Here is a 21,567-nt window from a genome sequence, read left to right as displayed (position 1 = left end):
GATTCGCATATATATATGTGAACAGAACGGATTTTGTTAGGTACCCAAAAGTCGTTGCTGTCGTTCACTGTCGTTGCTTTCATAAAAATCAAGATTCTCTGCGACCAAGCAGAGTGTTTTTCTCTTTGATCGAGTCTCTATTTTATATAGTCGTTTCATGTTATCGAAAACATTTTTCAGGACAAAAAAAAAAAATCACATAAATTTGTTAAAAATACAATTAATTAATTAATAAATTGGTTGGAAGAAAAACAAAATTATTTAATTTCATATATTTTAAGTTGGTATTAAACCTAATAATATCTAAAGTAACTAGAAATCTATCTAGTAAATTAGTTACTTTAAAAATGGCCGACGATATGCCAGTCTGATAATCATAGATATTCTCATTTGTAATAGAACAAATTTTAAACAAAACTTTGCTTTTTGTAACTATGCAGTTTCTTGTAATTTTCTTTTTCTGTAGTCGGACACACAGAATTCTTTTTTATTTTCTAACATTTTATTATGAGACAATTATTTGAAAAAATATCAATAAACAAAATCAATACTTGAAACAATTCAAATTCTATTAACAGTTAACAGTCATGTTAGATTAGAATCCAATGTATATTTCAGGATTGGGTAGCATTAATAAATTCAGAAGTTAAAAGTCAGTGTACGGATACAATTTGCATCGGTTTGGTGTCCATTGTCTCAACTCGCTTAATTTTTTGGCGGGAAATTCAAATCTCTTTTCTATTTATTAGCAATAAAAATAATGAATTTCTAAGGAAATTTTTTCGCCTAATATTATATATAATTTAAAGTATCATTTCAAAGAATAATATATAGATTCAAGCGTCGCTTTCGAAGTTATAGAACCCTTACATATATATATGGGAAGTATTATCGACTTTAAACGAATAATATAATAGATAGAAAATTGCACGCAATTGCATTACTAATGTCAGTTTCGAACCTGAGGTGGTTTTTTCCACAGTTACTTGGTTAAATATTCGTTTGGATATTAAATGTACAAAAGTTGGAATCAATGAATTAGTAAGTAGACTTACTTCAGGTGGTTATAGATCTTGGAAAAGGTTTAATAAAGGAAGTTAGTATATAAAATGAGGGAAAATTTTTTTTTTTCTTTTTGTTGAAATATAGACTTGTGTGCATAAGGGAAAAGAAAATAAATTATTTATGTAAAATATATATATATAAAACAAAATATAATTTTCTTAAATGTTAATAGAAAATATTTTATTGAATCGAGGTTTGTTCTTAATTATTTCTAATTAAAAAGTATATTCGTAGTTTTAAAAAAAAAAACCCCCGTACAAAATTTTGAAAATTTAATTTGTAAGAAACAAATTATATTATTGTTTGAGGAAAAATATATATAACAATTCTCTATACATTATCAAGGTGAGAGTATATATAAGAAGATTTTTAATAATCGTGACATCTAAAGGTTGCAATTTGTATAGTGTTCGACCTTCTATATAGCGCTCGGTGTAGACGAGTGTTTATAAAGGTCGTATACCCGGTTCGCATAGGTATTTCGAAATCGCGAAAAGCCGTATGTATATTTATAATATAAACGCATTCGGTTGCGCGCGAGGGAGAGTATTTTTGCGTGGTAGCACAGTTTTACGACTCGCAGACACACTTCCATATTTCATATACCTATATATATATATATGCAAAAAACATTTTAAAAATCAGAATTTGTTTTTTCACCATCAAAAAAATTTCCCATTACAAAAAAGTTATAACTGAAAAATTATTTTTTAGTTAACTTTTCTAATTGTATAAATAATAATTGTTTACTAATTCTATTTAATTATTAACACTTATACAATTAAATTGAAAAAAAAAAATAAATTGATTCCCCAAAATGATGCAACTTTGTAATAAATTTTCTAATTACATACATATATATATATATATATATATATATATATATATATATACATAAAAGTTTATAGATCTCTTAATGATTCTAGGCATTAAAAATAAATTTTCTTCAGGAGCCATTCTAAATATATATGAGAGTCTCACTTTCAAAATGAAAAAAAAAGTCATTAAAATTTTGAACCCCCACTAATATGTGTCTGATCTTATCATACAATAACTTTTTGTTATATTGTAGACGAGAATAATAGCCATCTTTCTAAATTTCATTTTCATTTAATATGTGACAATATTTCATTTCAAGAAAGTGACCATTTTTAACTTAGTTTCTTAATGAGAAACAAAAACCATATTGTCGGTTGTATCTTTGTATATTATTTATATATATATATTTTCACTAATATAATTTTTGAAAAATTTTCAAAATTTCAAAATATGTAAAATAAAAGAATTCTGAAAATTTTCAAAAATTATAATAATAAAAAATTAGTAGTGAAAATAAAAATAACTAAAATTTGGCAGTGATTTTTTATTTTTGGAAATTTTTATACAACTACCGTATGAAATTAAAAATATATGCCATTATCGCATATATAGTACAAACATGAGACGACATAATGGCACTTACGAATCTTTTTAATTTGTACAGAAGAAAAATTTGAAACTTAAAATTTGTACACGAGAAAAATTAACCGAAATTTCTCAATTTACACAAAAAAAAAAAACTGAGTTCAAAATAAGTAACGCACTTAATAAATAATTAATCTACGTATGAGCCAAATGACATTGAAAGTGGCGCCACCTACGAGGCACAATTTTGTTGCACTTTTTGGCAACAAAATTGTGCCTCGTAGGTGGCGCCACTTTCAATGTCATTTGGCTCATTTTGAACAGCAACAAAAATGTGCCTCGTAGATGGCGCCACTGTGTCGTTTGGCTTATTTTGAACTGACTCCAGTTTCTATTTCTATGATAAATATGCAATTTTTGAAACTTCAATAACTTTGTAATATTTTATTGTTAATGCAGTTTGTAAATAGGCCAATCGATGCGTTTTTAAATATTCAAGTTGCGGCTGTTTAAAAAAAAAAAAAAAAAACTATACTATAAAAAAAAAACAATAAAAAAAACTGATTTCGCGCAGAAATGAAAAACGCGAAAAAATATTTGATATTTTTAAAATGAAATTTTCAATATTAAAATTGCAATTGAAAATACTAAATTCTTTGTATATAACTATTTCAAAAAAAAAAAAAAAAAAAATACCTACGAAACGGAAAAATAAATGGAAAATAAAAAAAGAGGTATTTTAGAAGAATTTAGAGTAATAGAAAAAAAAAAGATTGAAACTAATATCCCTCGTGGAACCACCTCTCTTACGAGAAAGACGCAGGAGGTTTCTACGCCATCTCCCGCCACTTCAATGACGACAATCACCTTTCTCCCCCACCAACTCAAAACGTATCGCTACCAAGAGCGGCACTTCATTGAGTTACAGACTACAATCTGGTGTGCGTCGATTTCACGTCCGTCACTCAGTCATTGCCACGCGCTTTAAAATTTATTTAAAAAAAAATAAATAAATAAATATTCCAATTTAAATTTCGAATATAAGTGATTAAAAAAAAAAAAAAAATAGTGCAATTTTTTCAAATAAAAACAATAAAGCATTTTGAAAATTGTTTTCAAAAAAACAGTGGTACGAATAAAAAGTGAAGAAATATTTTCCTTTGAAAATATATAGACAAAAAAAAAAGTTCTCCAACAATTTTTCAATGAGCAACAAACAAAAAGTTTTATATTTCAAAATTTCTAACGAATACAAAAATTGACATAAAACGTTTTTTGTCAAAAAACTGAAAAGTGGAAATTTTTTTGGAAACTAAATAGAAGTGCTTTTTTGAATTATTTTCCATTTGTTATAAGTTTCTGTTAACAATTTATGGATCTACGCATTCACATGTGTTTCGCGCTCTTTTTATAATGGCCACGTGACTCGAGATTTGAAAATCCCGGCTATTTTTTTAAAAAGTGTTGTTTCTTGTGTGATACACTATATATAACAAAAAAAAAAAAAATAGGAAAATAATACTTTACCGCGGATGATTTCTCATATAAAGTGGAAGGTCAAGGGTACGATTTTAAATGTAAAGCAAATTTTGCAGTGAACCAAAAAGTGAAGCGTGTTCGTGTCTTTGAACGCACATGACAATTGAATAGTGAACAACTCAAGTTTCGCGCACGATTTGCGAGAACGTGGGAATCTTAATTGGATTCCTTTTGTGAAAGGAACGGATTCACATTTTTGTCAATTTTCAATCAGGTAAAATTTCTTTTTAAAGAAAATAAAATTAATTTTTCTTAAAAATCATCTTTTTCATTTACAAAGATTTTTGAACGCAAATTCGAAGAATTTCGGAGAATTTGAAAACTTGAATAGAAAATATAATGGATCAAGTTTAGATAAAATTTTTTAAATACCAAAACGAATAATGTTGCTTGGATCATGTTTTGGTTTTTGAAAATTCATTCTCTAAATTGTTTGGTCTTAGACAAAAAAAAAGGAAATACGCTAACTGATGTTTGCTGTCGGATCTATTAAAATTAGTCAACATAGCTATGACAACGAAAAAATTTGCTGTGATAATATGAATTTTTTAAAAATTTACACGGAGCAAAATGAGTTTTCTATGGATAGCGAATTTTTAGTTTTGGTAGCTAATATTTAGCTGCCACAGCAAAACTTATTAGCTGTCAAAGCTAATATCTGTTTTAGTTAACAATAATAATAATAGCAATTGGGATTAGCTAAGGTAACTAAATTTTAGCTATTTTTCTCCGTGCAGAAAACTTTTTTTCACCCCACAGCAAATTTGTTCGCTGTCTCTATATATTTGCTAACGTAATTTAATGCGTGACAGCAAATATATTCGCTGCGACAACAAACTTTTTCTACACGGAAAAAAAGGAATTATTTACAGATGCTTGTTTGCTATCAAATCTATCAAAATTAGTAACCACAGCTAAATTTTTTTTTGCTGTGACAACGAAAAAGTTTGCTGGGATAAACAAAAAATTTTAAAATTTACAAACTTTTTTGACAAAATTTTTTCGCTGTCCCTATATTTGCTAACGTAATTTAATGCGTGACAGCAAATATATTCGCTGCGACAACAAACTTTTTCTACACGGAAAAAAAAGGAATTGTTTACAGATGCTTGTTAGCTATCGGATCTATCAAAATTAGTAACCACAGCTAAATTTTTTTTGCTGTGACAGCGAAAAAGTTTGATAAACATAATTTTTTAAAATTTACAAACTTTTTTGACAAAATTTTTTCGCTGTCTCTCTCTATATTAGCTAACGTAATTTGATGTGACAGCAAATAGTTTACTACCACAGTAAACTTTTTCTATCTACTTTCAATTTTTACGAGGAAAATATTTTTAATTTCAATTTCAAATCGTTTTGAAAAAATTCGTTTTTATCAAATGCTTATAGTGGCTCAGCAAAAATGTCGTCGCATCTTTTTTTTTATATTTTCGTTATTCTTGAAAATGAATAACGATTTAAAATTTTCTTATCATTTAGAATGCAAATTCATAATTTATTGTGCTTTACGTTTCATATTGATGCCATGGACTATTTAATGAGCCTCTATACACTATGTAGTCAAGGAAACAATGTCTCTCGTATATATGAAATCGACGATATATTTTGTCTATTTGACATGAATGTGTAGGGCACTTAATTTTTTTTTTTTTTTTTTTTTTTTTTTTTTTTTTTTTTTTTATTAAATATAGCAAATACTAGTGAATAGAAAATACAGCCTATGAGACATAGAAACTATAAGGTTTATAAGTATTGATCGACTATCATCGAAAGAATATAATGTGGTGAATAGGAGTCTTACTCGCATTGGATAAAATTTATTTATAGCTGAATTGCGCGACATAGAAGATCAATATTCTCGTTTCGTTGCAATAAACTGCCATTGACTTTGAGAATGAATTCATACAATCTGTCAAATTGTCATCACTGTATATATATATAGCGTCCCTATTAACGAAATGATAGATCGAAACTTCTAAAGCTTTCGTTTAGATATATTTCTTTCATATTTTTTATTCTACATTACAAATGTTTTATTTAAATCAAATAAAATGTATTTGATTTAAGTAAACGTATATCTTATATACTAGCCAATTTGGCGTAAATAAATTTTTTTAATTTAAAATTAAATAAAAAATTTATTTGAATCAAATAAATATTTATAAACCACTTTTCTTGCTGTTCTGGGTTCTTACTCCAAAAATATTAATTAGAATTATTTTCTCTCAATAATTTTTTTAATTCAATAATTCTTTGATTTTTGTTTTATATATTATATTGATTTTCTTATACCAATTAAAAGTAGATATATAATCTTTTACAATGAAAAGTTCTATAATACACAATTGTACATTTTGTTCTAAAATGTGCAAGAGCAACATAGGTCATGTATAATAATGAACGTTGATAAGGAATACTTACTAACGATAAATAGCATGCAAATTATAGAATCAAGAATGTACATAATTTATCATAGTGTGTTGTTAATGAATCGAATGCAATAATTATTGTAGCTCAATATATATATATATATGTATATATGATGACATTATCTATATACGGTTATTTTTATTCTCCAATATTCTATATAATTTTTTTTTTTTCTTCTTCTTCTATTATAAAAACAATAATTCTATTTAATTAGAAAAATATTGCCCGCTTTTGTAAAAATGCAAAAATAATTTAAAATTCAAAGAAACATATATAAAGAAAAATTATATATTAGTTTGGAAAAAGAAAATAATTTTTTTAAAAAAATTATAAAATTCGGAAACTGAACAACAAGTCCGATAGCTTGAGGTGTAAAAGGGATTGTGGTTTTAGTGATAAATACGGTCCAGATCCAACAGATCGTGAGAAACTTTCAAAAAGTTTTCACATCACAGTATACTTATAGATTAACATCGATTTTCTCTAAAAAAAAAAAAATCAGAAAATTTAAACAACTATTTTCAACAACATGCAAAAAAAATTTGGTTTTTTTAATTTATCTCATATATTTAAATTTTTATATCATCGGAAAAAAATCTTCATCTGAAACAGCGGAGAGAAAACTGAGAAAGTTTTCCCAATTCTAGAAAATTATATCACTGTTCCAGATAAAATTTTTTTTTTTTTTTATTTTCAACCGCAAAATAATATATTTTGTTATTTAAATAGAGATTTATTTTTATTATTATTATTTCCGTTTTTTTTATTTATTCACTGAAGGTTGAATGTAGTGTAAAATTAAAACACTATTTCCGCTCAAATAAATTGTCTTTTAATGATATACGATATTTTTACTTCATGTAAGTACATTTACTAAAACAAAAAGAAGCACGCGCTACTTTGCAAGCTTATTTATCTATAGACTATATACCCACAACTTTATACTTTATATATTCCACGAGAATATAATATACCGCTCTTTACGAATACAATGTGAACAACAATAATAAAAAAAAAAAACTGAATTTTAACCTTCATAATATTAATTTACAATAAAAGAATACTTTTCATTATATATTTTTTTTAATAATTATTAAATTAAAAATTCTTTTATTAAAATATTTCACTTTTTCTTGACGAATTATAAATTTTCAAACGTGTTTTTATAATTTTTAAATAAATATTTTTTACTGAAAGTATATATTTAAAATCGAAATTTTTTTTTGCTTATTTTGACACAAAAATTGAGTTTTAAATGACAGTGAATATAAATGCGTTAAAAAAAAAACATTGTGAATAATTAATTTGTCTACAATGAGAGACTGTATTATTTAAAAATGAACAATTAAAATTCAACGGATGCAAAAGTGGGCCGATCAATATAGACTTGACGTAAATAAATCCCACGCTGTAAAATAATTAAAATTTATACATTTATTAAACATCCTAAAAAAACAGTTAATTGAAACCCTAACCTCAAAGATACCTACATAACATTATATTAGAAAAATATTCTGCAGAAGGATTTCCGAAAAAAATACGAAAAATTTACCGAAATACTATAATGAGTTAATTTTTCGAAAATCATTTCCAAATTTATAATTAAAATAAAATTATTTATTTTTTTTTTAGAATAAATTCATTCACTATGAAAATTATAACGCGACAGTTATAAATTATTAAACTAAATTCAATTTAACCTATAAAATAGAATTAATGTTTTGTATATAGAAGAGAAAACGCAAAATGATTTAATAATTTTTATTACTAACTGTTAATAAATAATAGTTCTTGCTTAAATGAATAAAAGTGAACAGAAACTGCAACTTTTTTTTTTGAGGTTAACTTTACAATACACAAAATCACGATCAAATAGTAATCATTGAATCTGCAAAAATGATAATAAATAAACTAATAAGCGAGTAATTTTTTATAATATTATTGATATCATTCGGCTTATCTCGTTTCAAGAAATTCATATATTTTAATTACTGCTAATAAATAACAGTTATTGCTTTAATGAATAAAAGTGGACAAACTTTTTTTGAGGTTAACTTTTTACAATACACAAAATCACGACCAAATAGAAATGACCGAATCTGCAACAATGAAAATATTAAAAATTTATTTAAAATTAATAAAAATGGACAGCAACTCAACCTTTTTTTTGAGGTTAACTTTTTACAATACACAAAATCACGACCAAATAGAAATTACCAAATCTGCAACAATGAAAATATTAAAAATTGCTCTAATTAATAAAAGTAGACAGCAACTCAACCTTCTTTTTTGAGGTTATCTTTTTACAATACACAAAATCACGACCAAATAGGAATTACCGAATCTGCAAAAGTGAAAATATTAAAAATTGCTTTCATGAATAAAAGTCGACAGCAAGTCAAACTTTTTTTGAGATTAATTTTACAATACACAAAATCACGACCAAATAGTAATCACCTTATCTGGAAAATTGAAAATAATTAATAAATAAACTAATAAATTTTTTATAATATTATTTCGACTTACCTCGTTTGGTTCCTTCGTATGGTATTTAATAAAGCCAACTGAACTTCTTCTAAAGTGAAAACAGTGTTGCCAACCTATATCAAAATTCTATAAATGTCCCCATATAATATATATATAGTAACTTTAGGACATTTAATAATACCAACATTAATTTTAGTGTCCACAAACGGTATGCAGTGTTTTGAAAATAAACTAACCGATTATTTGAATTTTTTTTTTTTTTTTTTTTAATAATAGAGGAATAAAAATAGAAATTATTTTCACTTAGAATAAAGTCTTATTTTTCAACAACTTCTTTTAGCAACCAATTACTTACACAGACTCCATTGAAACGATTTTTGTGAATTTCTTGTCAAGTTTCTCTTTTCCTTTTTCATAACCGTTTTTTGATGAGAAGATTTTGTTTAGGATTCTTGAGGTTAATTTGACCGTCAGTACAATTATGGTCCAAAAAAAAAAAAAAAAAGAAAAATTTGCATTTGAATGAAAAAAAGCAGCAACATCGCTAAGGGCTTACATATTAACAATGGATTCACTGTATACGCGTTTCAGAAAGCAGACTATCGACTCGTTTATAGAGATCGATAGCTCTTTGCATAATAATGAGTTTAATGGGCTTGCAACGTACACTGAAATAAGTCACAAGTTTGAGAGGCGTTGAGAATAGTATAAATATAAATATATACATATATATATATATTCTTATGATGTATTTTTAGTGTATATACATATTTACACTAAAGTATAAGAAACACTTATTGTTCGAGACTAATTTTGGTTTCATTATATATTGCCATAAATTTAAACTTTGTATATAAGTTCTTCATAAAGACTTATGGAAGAAATGTCAGAAAAAGTTCACCCTTGACGTTTTAAGTTTCGATCTTTCTTCAAGTTCTATTCATGGAACAATGATATATAAAATTAATACAACGATGGCCGAGTTTCTAAATGTAAGACGTCATTATTCTTGAAAAATTTTTATTTAATTTTTCATTGAAAAAAAAAAAAAAAATTCATTTAGTTATTTCAGCAGAAAGGAGTATAAAACATTTTTTTAAATGAAAATTTTTTGTTTTTGTTTTACAGGTTCATGAGAGGGATGACTTGCCTTCACATCAAACATCTGCTGAAATGAATCACAAAGATATTCTACATTTGAAAACGTCATCAATTTGTTTTTCTAATCTAAAAAGTTTTAGTGCAGTGAATAATATTCAATAGAAAAAAAAAATATATATATATATATATATATATATTAAAATTAACGATTTCAATTATATCGAAAGTGTAGGGAATTAATAAATTTTAAATGGGTCAAGACGAAAACAGTTCGAAAAGTTCATCGAACAAGGATTCTGATACAAAACGAACTAAGCCAAATTGTGCGCGTTGTCGTAATCATGGATTGACTATTCGTCTTGCTGGTCATAAAATTTTTTGTAGATTTCGACGATGTGAGTGTGAAAATTGCATTATTCTTAAGCAACGACAACGTAATATGGCAGATAATACTGCATTAAAACGACGAATAACCGAGACAACAAATCACAAGATACAGCCTGGAGAGGTCTGCATGTTTGTTTTTTAAATAAAAATAATATTTCTAAATTATGCCTCATTACAACGAAAAAATCTGAATCTCAAAAATAATTAACGTAACATAAATTTTTCAAAGGCAATAAAAATATGCCTCGTAGATGGCGCCACGTTTTTACGTCTTTTTTTGAACTACAACAAAAATGAGTCCAAATTTTTTCTGTGTATTTTTAATAATATCAAAAATTTCTACTAGTTCTACAAAATTGTAAAATAATTTTAATAAGGTAATTTTTTAAATCCCCCATAGCACCGAAACTTTCCTAGAGATTTCCTAAAGATTTATTTGAAATTTTCGGAATATTTATTTGTAATGTTTAGTGAAAATTGTGTAATTATTTAAATGTCCCGATTAAATAAATGCTTAGTGTGAAAATTTCCTGAAAATTTAAATGAAATTTTCAGGAAAGTTTCGCTATAAACTATAAATATTTATTCAAGTGGGACATTTAAATATTTACACAATTTTCATTGAAATATTGCAATTAAATATTTCGAATATTTCAAATAAATCTTTAGGAAATCTTTAGAAAAGTTTTGATGCTGTGGAGGTATTCAATGAAGAGTTTATGAAAGAAATTTCTCGATATATAAATTTTTTTTATTATTACTGTTTTGAGAAATTTGTTTTGCAAAAAGAGTTTATGATTTTCCTGTGTATATATATAGTTATATTAGCTATATGTCATAAAATGGACAGAAATACACTCGACCATGAACAATAGCATCGAGACTTGACTGATACATTTATACGATAGACAGTATACTTCTCGTTAATGAGTATTAAATGTAATTATGAAAGTTTTGTTTTATAAATGAAAATCAAATTTCTTTTCTGTTTTTATAATCAGCTCAAATAATTTTTATATGAAAAAAAAAAATCTTTGGAGAATATTTATCCATAACAATTTTGCATTTTTTTCAAGTAGTTGGATTATCTGGATGACGATTTACTGGTGACCCTTCCTCAAACGAAGAGGATGAAAAAAAAATGTGATGGTAACAGTAGTAATTCATCAATAAGTGATCATGACAGTCTTGGAGTACCAAGCAGTGTTGGAGATGAGAGAATTCCATCGACGAGTAAAGTATCACCTTTAGACCAAATTCCACAACCATTGCCCAGCACAAGCAGTGAGTTTTTTTGTTTTTAAATTTTAATGAAAAAAATTATATTTTTCTGTTTTATATTTATAAAGTTTAATAGGAAAATTTTTCAGTCTATTTTCAAGGTTCAAACTTGTGTGTATGTGTATATAATTAAATTTAATTTCGAATGCTACGATTTAAAATTTAAATGATTTGTATTCTTTAAAACTCGCTTGAGAAAAGGTCAAGTCGATGGAAATGAAAATACAGTTTTAAAAAAAAAATTTGTTTAGAAGTTCTGGATTAGAATGTTGTTTTTTTTTTTTTTTGTATTCTAAAAAAAAATTCCCGGAAAGATTTTCAGTGACTGGGATTTAATTACTGTATAGAATACCAAAAGCAGAGAAATTTTATTTTTTGAGTCCTGCTGTGTGTTCATTCGGAAATTTTTTTTTTTTTATATACTTGCAGGAAGCGAGGTTTAGTAAATTATAAAGATGTTCATCAATGAAAATTATTTGGCTTCGATTATTGAACAGTTGAGACATTTTAATAATTATGCTTTCGCTAACCGGAAATGCGGTTATGGGATAATGTCTTAAACTTCCACATGAGGTTGTGCTTTGTCTGTCGGAAGTGCGGTTGAGCTTTGCGTGCTAGACTTTTCGAAGAAGTCTAGCACAAAGAAATGTATATATATATATGTTCTCTGCATTCCCTTGAATTATTCATAAATGATATAATTAAAAATAACTATGTTAAAAAGTTTAATATATAATTCATTCACTGACACGTTTCAAAAATTTAATTTATTTATCTTTTAGTTTACGTATGTAATATTTTCCATTTTGTTTTTTCTGCTTCGATTATTATAGTCGAAAAGGAAAAAGTTATGGAAATATGATTAGTGCCAAACCAGAAGGGAAAACTAAAAACCAAGGTTGTGAAAAGCCGTAAAAGAGTTGTATTTTCAATAATAAGTTCAGTTTCATATTTTATCTCCTGACTTCAGTTTATATTCTTCTTCTTCTTTTACTCTTCTTTAACGGTAAATGCCTTACTTAATAGCATCATGTTCCTCAATCTTGTTTTGCCCTTTTTTTTCAATCATTTTTGAAACTCAATTTTTGCTCAAAAAAATTTTAATTTTTTATGAATGAGTTATTTAATTAGGAGAAAATTAAATGAATTGAAATTATAATAATCATTTGTAGATAAGATAGACTTTTTTTATGGCATTTGAAAGAAAGGCCTCTATTCAGTGATTTAACGGAACATAGAGTTTCCCTTCATTCGAATAATTGTATTCAGCAAAAAAATGACTGAACTTGCTGTTCTTTAAATCAATTTTTAATCTTTATTACATAAATATATATATATATATATGTATATTGATTAAGAAACGAATCAATAAAATTTTCCATTATCCTTTCCCTTCTCTTACTTTCCCAAGTATGTCTCGCTTTCCAGTTAAAATTGACCCTCCACACATATTTTTCTCTTGGTTTTCTTCCCTGCTAAACAGCCTTTCTGTCTACATCTATACACATGAATAATATCTATTTCATCGATACAGTTCCTGTGAAGTAGACACGTAATAAATATAAAAGCTGTCGTTTTATCCACTTCTGCGCATGACCGTATAACTCTGATTTATTAATGTAAGAAAGAAACGCTTTCGAACAACTTTTCTTATTAACAAAGTTACCCATTTACAGTTTAAATCGAACTAATCAGATACATTTAATATGCAAAGGGGTCGATTTACTTTTTTTGCCACGAATGCTCGATGACGAATACAAAATTATTTTCTAGCCCTTCTATATCATTAAATAAAAAAAAAAAAAAATTCAGAAATGTATTGTACAAATTTTGATGTTTTATTTTTTTTTTTAATTAATTTCTATCAAAAGAAATTTTTGAGGCAATTTTATTTTACAAATAAATGACAAAATCGTTAAAAAAAAATTTTATTTGTTTATAATATTTTGAAGAAATCATGAGACACCCTATGTGTACACTTATAACGTCGTTCACAATGATCCCAACGAAATTCAAGCCACTCTTTCACTTGACAACCCGACCGAATGTTAACCCTGGTTTTACGATCGTCCTCATTGGTTGGCCGGCCATTTGAATCCGGCTAATATAATACGAACTTATAACCAAAGCCGAAACCTAGAAGCTCGCTTTTGCTTTTACGAGCGCGGGCTCGTTTTAAAAAGTTATCGTTATTTTGCTCGTTTTCGTTGGAAATAGTTTGTGTACCAGCGGGCATAATGATTCCCAGCCACACTTGTTAGTGTATATATATATATATATATATATATATATATTTTAGTATAAGATTGTTGTATACCCAAAAAAGGAATGAAAAACGAGAGGGGAAACAGTTTTGCTTTGGTCGGTTAACGTTTCTTGCTTTTATTGCTGAGTTTCTTTTCATCAAAGTGCCACTATTTCAATGAATAGTCTTTTTAGAATCACCATATGTGTATTAATTTTCAAATATATATTTTGTTTTGCAAACTTTTTTTTCGATTTTAAAAGATTTTTCACATTCAATCACCGATTGTAATTTAATTTTTAATGAAGAAAAGTGGACATTTTTTTTGAGGTTAACTTTACAATACACAAAATCATGACCAAATAGAAATTACCGAATCTGCAACAATCGAAAATATTGAAAATTGCGAATTAATAAAAAGTGGACAGCAACTTAACCTTTTTTTTTGAGGTTAACTGTACAATACACAAAATTACGATCAAAATAGTAATCACGTTGTTTGGTTTCCATTTTCCCCACTCTCCATTTGTCATAATTCTCGTCAACTACCGCACCCTGCTCGAGTAAAAATTTAGTGACTTTATTTTTAAAATTAAAAATTACTAAAGGCCTCAGCAAAATAGAAATGTAACCGGAATCGTAATTGTAAACGCAACCTGAAGAATAAGTTAGAACAGGATAAACAATCTATCTATCCTTCTCTAACTCATTTTTCCGATTGGGTTTACGATTAAGGCCTGAGCAGAGTAGAAACGTTACCGGAATCGTAACCACAATTGGAAGAATGAGTTAGAAAAAGATAGAAATATTGTTTGTCCTTTTCTAACTCATTATTCCGGATGCGATTACGATTCCAGTTACGTTTCTATTTTGCTCAGGCCTTTACGATTCCGGTTACGTTTCTCTTTTGCTCATAAATTTTCACTAGAGCAGGGTGCGATAGTTGACGAAAATTATGTCAAAATGTGCCAAACGAAATAGTGGCGCCAACTACGAAGCACATTTTTGTTTGAATATTTCACCAGTTAAAATTTTTGTTTCATCAAAGTTAAATAATCAAAATCATAAAAGTAAAATTAATTTTCATTTATAATGTACCAAAAAAAAAAAAAAAAATATATGTTTGAGACCATAAATTTTTTGTTCAATTCTTAGGCCAGAATGACAGGAAAATTTGTCGATAGTATAATTTTATCGATGCAAAGTTAGAGGGTTACCATAAAATATTGAGATGCTAATTGATTTACTCACGTCCAGTTTGAGCGTTTTCATGTATCCACAAAATTAACCGCTGGCTTTCCTATTTATCGGTAGTATAGAGATAATGGAAAAGTGGCTTGAGAGCGGGACGCGAATATTACTTGGAAAACCCGCGACAGAAGCTCAGGCAAGGTTGGATGCTGCTACCATGGGGGGGTGATTATGGCGGGTATATAGGGTTGTAAAACCGGCTTTACGAGCTTGCATTTCGTGCCATTGAGTATGGCTTTTAATAACCTATCAGTCGTCATTATGACGGTGACATACCCCAACAACATGTATACCGTCACCTTCGTATATATATATATATATATATATACTTTTGTCAAATATGATGATAAAAAAAAAAATTTTTTTTTCTTAGCTGGGAATCGAACACAGAACCCTTCAAGCTTGTTAAATAGATAATCGAACCAGAGTCAATTGTCTTTTAAAAGTTTCAAAATTGAAACAATGATAATTTTAATCAACGGTTATTAAACTTACCAATAACTTTTTCTTCTAACAAACTTTTGACTGCGGAGAACGAGAGAAAAATTGATTTCTATAACTTTGTAGGAAAAAAAAAAAAAATGTGTTTTCAACTATGGAGTGAGAATATTATTGCTTTTTGTGATCGATAAACTGTTTGCGGTTACAAAACAAGTTTCAATCTTTCCCTCCTCTGATGACTGACATCCTCACTACTTGAGTTTTACGATCGAGAAACCTTTCGAAGGATTTTTCATATTTTTTTTTTTTTTTTTGAACCATTTCCGAAAATCTGACCGGCAGTAAATCTTTCGTGACACGAAATCGTTCGTCGGCTTCCTTTTGGATTCGAATATCGTCTTTTCATTTTGTGCGACGAAGTTAACAGTTTCACACTAATAGTCCACCACAGCCTTCATATTTCCGTCGCCTTTTTTTTTTTTTTTTTATATCCTTGGTAATAAGAGAAATGGCCCTTGTTACGCTATGGGAATAAAATTACTTTGTTCATTCAGAAATATTGTAGGAAATATAAATTTTAAGTTAAAATTACTTTTATAGTAAAATTTTATATTTGGGTAAAATTTTTTTTTTTAACAAAGTTTTTTTTTCTATTTGCAAGGAACTTAGTGTATAGGTGTCAGGTATTTTAGGTGTAACAGCCACTTTTTGGGGTGTCGCGTGGCAACATTGGGGTGGCATTTACGACTTTCTTGGGTTATGTTACGTTACAGTTGTGTATACAACGTTTTTCCTGATACACGGCTACATAAAATATAGGGTGGTTTGTAGGAAATATGCTTGGGGTAGGTCAGCTTTGAACAGAAGGACATTATTTACCACCACAAGCTGTTATAAATTATATACTGCAATATTTAGCAAAAAAAAAAATGCTCATTTTTCACCTAAAGTGCAAATTTTCTCTAATGGAGTAAAATTGCTTCCAATCATCACTTATTTCCTCTTTGGTTTCTATAGTTTTTTTTTCAGTCTACTATTTTCTTCCCTTCTAATTTTTTTTTTAACATCCAATTTTTTTTATATTAATTTTCATTTAAATTGTTTCTCAAAAATAGTTTGATGAATTTTAACAATTTTTTTTTTTTTATCAGAAAACACGTGTCGAAGAAGTTTATTTCAAATCTCTGAATCGAAGCTTGAAGCACGTATTCGCTATAAGATTTCATTCAATTCTTTGAGTATATCACAAATCGCGTTATTGACCAAATCGAATTTATTTTTCTTTACTAATAATTAGTATTATAAATAATTAATATTAAATTTTACCAAAAAAATGAAATATTAAAAATAAAAATTTAATTAAATTAAGTTGAAAAAAAAAATACTTTTGAAAGAATTGTGTACATTAATGGTTTTATCGATAAAGATAACATTCTATTATTTAACACAGTAATCGAACGCACGTGAAAACCGATAAGGCTTCGACTAATAATTATTCTTTAAATGTATAATATGCATAATATGAGTACAATGTATTTCTATTGGCATAATACATTGCTTGGTCATCCAATGTCTCGAGTTGAAAAATTTTTTTTCTTTTTTATTTAAAAAAAAAATTATTACAAATTCTAAATAAAGATAAAAAATAAAATTGAATTTATATATAAATTACTAAGATTAATTTAAAAAAATATAAAATAAAATTTAAAAAAAAAAAAAATAAGATTTATTAGAGGGATAAATGTAATTCAGCTTTGAGTCATCCCTTCTTAGTATAAAATTGAAAGACTCCCCCCCTTCCTTATATACGTTTTCGTCAGAGACGTCTCGTGTCGATTGACGCGAAAGTTACGATCTTTCGTCTCGGTACAGTGATGCTGGGTATATGGGAACCTTAAAGGCTCCGTACTTAAATGGACGTGCAATGGGTCGAAAAGTCTTTGTCTCCTTTTTGCCTCAATCGTCGCAATGTCTCGCGAGAAATTGTCAAATCTTTATTGGTGGCATCGCAATGACGATTGAATTCTATTATCTATATGAAAAATATTCTCTAACTCATGCACCATTGAAATTTCATTTTCTTTTTTATTATACAGAAAAGATGAAAAAATCTAAACGTTACGTTCTAGTAAAATTTTTACAAATAAAAATTATAATACGATAGCTACAAATTATCAAAACTAAATGCACGTCGATTTAACCTATAAAATAGTGTGACCCCGGAAAAAAATGCTGTTTTTATATATTTGCCATGGGCTTTTTTGAGGTTATTTTTTTTAAAATTAATTAATAAATAACAGTTACTGCTTTAATGAATAAAAGTGGATAGCAACTCAAACTTTTTTTTGAGGTTAACTTTACAATACACAAAATCATGGCCAAATATAGGAATAACCGAATCTGCAAAATCGAAAATTGCTTTCATGAATAAAAGTTTCAAACTTTTTTTGAGGTTAATTTTACAATACACAAAATCATGACCAAATAGTAATCATCGAATCTGAAAAAATGAAAATATTAAAATAAACTATGAAAGGAGATTTTTTATTTTATTTCGACTTACCTCGTTTGGTATGGTATTTAATAAAGCCAACTGAACTTCTGTCAAAGTGAACAGTGTTGCCAACCTATATCAGAATTCTATAAAAGTCTCTATATTATCTAGTGACTTTAGTAAATTTAATAATACCAACATTAATTTGAAAAACGGTTCTTCCATTCTTTTCTTATTGCTATACTTTAAACATTTCAAAGATTTAAAAAATAATTATTTTATATAAAATTTTCCATATAATGTATATATTTAAAGAATATAAAGAAAATTTGAAAGAATTAAATGCAGTTTTTTTTTTTTTTGTTGTTAATTACTCGAATAAAAAAATCGAAGAAAAACTGTATTTCTATGTCACGCGCAAATACTTTACAGAATATGTATGATGTGTATAGTTATGTGAATTATTTTCTGTCTGCTTGCAACGTGGTACATCCTCTTTCCTGTCACAATCGTCTTCAAGGCGTGCTTTGCTCACGAATGTTTCAATTGATGGTTGCAAACAGTAATAGAAAAGTACACTGTATGACTAATATCAGTCTTTAACATTCTTGAATCAAAAAGTATGCGTTAAAATTGTTTATGTTGCATATATATATATATGTATAAATATATTATAATCTTGGTTTCTCATTGTTGGAACATGTTCTTACTTAAATCAGAAATTGACAATCTCTTATATAAATTTCACTTAATTTTTGCCTGAAAAATTATTAAATCTTTCAATCAAAAATGAATGAATAATCAAAATAAGGGGAAAAAAATATTTTATTTTTGAAAAATGAAGAATTTTTCTAGAAATCTTATACGCGAATAATATTTGTGAGAATCGAAGGGGACACTAAAAAGTGGTAAAATATCCTAACAGACTGCTCCAACGAAAAGAAGATTTTTACGATTCAGGGGTTAAATGATCTGTCACTTTTTCGTCCAGATCACATTTTATCGCTTCTTTTCCTCGCATGCTCACCGTAACAAAATGTCGTAAAACGTATATATATATATATATATATATATAATACTATTCTCTGACATTTCGACATTTTTTTTTATTTCTTTTCATTAGAATAAAAATTGACGAATTTTTTTTTTTTTTGGAATAAAATAGTTCGTTATACAATTTAGTTTCAAATATTTCCATTTTCATGACTTCAACACTTGGGTTTAAATTTTATATTTCATGAATCACGAAAAAAATTTTCATACATTAAATTTTTCACAATCAGTAAATGATTTGTCGTGGAATATTAATTTTTTTTTTTTTTATGGACATATTAAAGATTCTTTTGAAGAATATTATTATTTACGAGCGAGACGTTGAAAATGTGAATTGAAAATAATATTCTTGTCCTTGGAATATCTTGAAAAGGCATTGTCGCTTTTAGTAAAGTCCTTAATGTTTAATATCTCTAAAAAAAACCCCCTTCATTTCCCTCCGGTATGACGAACGTTCGCTGACGAAATAATGTTTACGACGTACATTATTACCATAGCTATATACATATATAGCTTCATTCTATACTCTACATACTCAAGATTCTGTGTATATCTAAATACTCCGGTTCTTCAATTATATCAGTTAAAATGATAAGTTGAATATTATGAATAATTATATTTCCAGACATAATCAACTTTTCTTAATTGCATACATTGAAATTTAATTTTATTACTTTGAAATAAATTTAATTTATATTAATCAACTATTTTAATAAAAAAAAAATGCAAATTTTATTTTTAAATCATTTTAATTTTATAATTATTATTATTAATTCTATAGTAAGTGCAACAATGGAAGTTTTATGGGTCCGGTTGACAGGGCGAAAATTTTACAGGCACCCAAAAAAAAACAAGGCTCATAAACCCTAGCTGCTTTTTTTTTTTTTTTTTTTTTTTCTCTCTTTTAGTCCCCTGGTCGTTTCTCTCGAACTCATTGAAATTTCATTTCCTGCGAACCAACATCTTAAAAGTTAGTCTTAGTCTAATTCTAGTTTGTAGCAAAACTAGTGGTCATTCCAGTTAGAATGATTCCTTTTCAGGGAGAAAAAAAAAGAGTGTAAAAAAAAATTACCGAAGAAAGACTACTTTCTCCACGGGTACTTAGAAACGATTTTCAGAAAGAGGTTCAGTTGAAATTCGTCCTTTTAATTCTTCCCAGAAACTCGTCCCTTATATATTGAGGAATGTTTGTGACTTTTTGAGTGATTCTTATTTATTTCAAAATCACGTATAGAGTTTATTTTTTCAATTCCTTTTTTTTTTTTGAAAATTAAAAAAAATTATAACGAGAATAATATGTCAAAGGATTTTAATAATGTGAATAGAAATAAAAAATTTCGGAATAAAATAACGAATGAGGAACAAAAAAAAAAAATGAACGTATTTTGCGCTTTAAGGAATCTTCTTTCAGAGTGCATCGATTTTTGAAACTATTTCGCGTCATCAAAACGAACCCCTCACCTGCTGGTTTCAATTTCACGCGACAACAGTATCATTTCTACAAAGCTTCTCTTGTGTGTGTACCTTTTGATTGTAGCTGTCTCTCACATATATATATATATATATATATATATACGATGCGTTGTCTCTTTCTCTCTATACGCTATTTGAGCCTTCCAATGACATTCTGGACATTCGCGATTCCTCACGTGGTGTTTCCACCTGGCATGAAATTGTCCACCCTTTGACGTTGTACAATTCAGTAGGTCTTTGTAGTTCTAGTAATAGCTTTAGGGATACATATCTCACTCCTTTTCCCCTTTTCCTTCTTCTTTACATATATACATATCTTCTTCACATCCGTTTATAGACAAAGAATCAAAGTATTCACTTTACTTATATAGTTTTGTTCTATTTCTTTCATTTTTCCAATTATTGCCAAGTAATATTGCTGTGCAACATTAAATCAATATTGCCAAATTATTGCTGTGCAATATTAAATATTGCCAAGAAATATTACCTAAATATTACCTAAATATTGCACTGTAATATTAACTCAATATTTCCAATCAATTTTAACTAAATATTGTCGAGAAATTCTAAATAGCACGTATACGGAGAAAAAAGAATTGTTGTGGTTACTAAAAATTAAGTCCACACAATAATAATTCCGGATTGTCAATATGGTTCTATTTGTTTTTGGGACAAAAAAAATTGTTAAAATGGAATTATTATGAAAACTATTCGAAGTGTTCGGTGAATAAACAGAATTGTTTAATGAACAAAGAAAATTGTTATGGAACAGTTGAAATAACAAAACTAAATTGTTAAATCGGCAATATAATTTGTTGTATTAACAAAGCTTTGATCCGTCTAATACAATTTGTTCAGTTTCTTCGCCTTCTAAAATAATCGATAGCAGATTTCCGTAGGTCATATCACCAGT

The 21,567-nt window shown here is 27.3% G+C and overlaps 1 protein-coding gene across 3 annotated transcripts in view; it reads left to right on the top strand.

Moving 5' to 3' along the window:
• The window catches only part of LOC127277172 (protein doublesex-like), an 84,049-nt gene that overhangs the window by 18,275 nt on the left and 44,207 nt on the right, over positions 1–21,567 (top strand). For 2 of the 3 annotated variants that reach the window (XM_051298046.1, XM_051298044.1), the window contains 2 exons: positions 10,057–10,537; positions 11,496–11,700. In XM_051298046.1, coding sequence (XP_051154003.1) covers positions 10,280–10,537; positions 11,496–11,700 — 463 coding nt within the window. In that variant the 5' untranslated portion in view covers positions 10,057–10,279. Of the gene's footprint in view, positions 1–3,368; positions 4,223–10,056; positions 10,538–11,495; positions 11,701–21,567 lie in introns of those variants that run through there. The other variant, XM_051298045.1, reaches the window with a different exon arrangement.

Source organism: Leptopilina boulardi, unplaced genomic scaffold (genome assembly GCF_019393585.1).
Source record: "Leptopilina boulardi isolate dan_hultmark-lab unplaced genomic scaffold, ZJU_Lbou_2.1 LbouV2_165, whole genome shotgun sequence".
Taxonomy (NCBI): domain Eukaryota; kingdom Metazoa; phylum Arthropoda; class Insecta; order Hymenoptera; family Figitidae; genus Leptopilina; species Leptopilina boulardi.
Note: the sequence above shows the minus strand (reverse complement) of the source record. Positions and strands in the feature narration are given on the sequence as shown.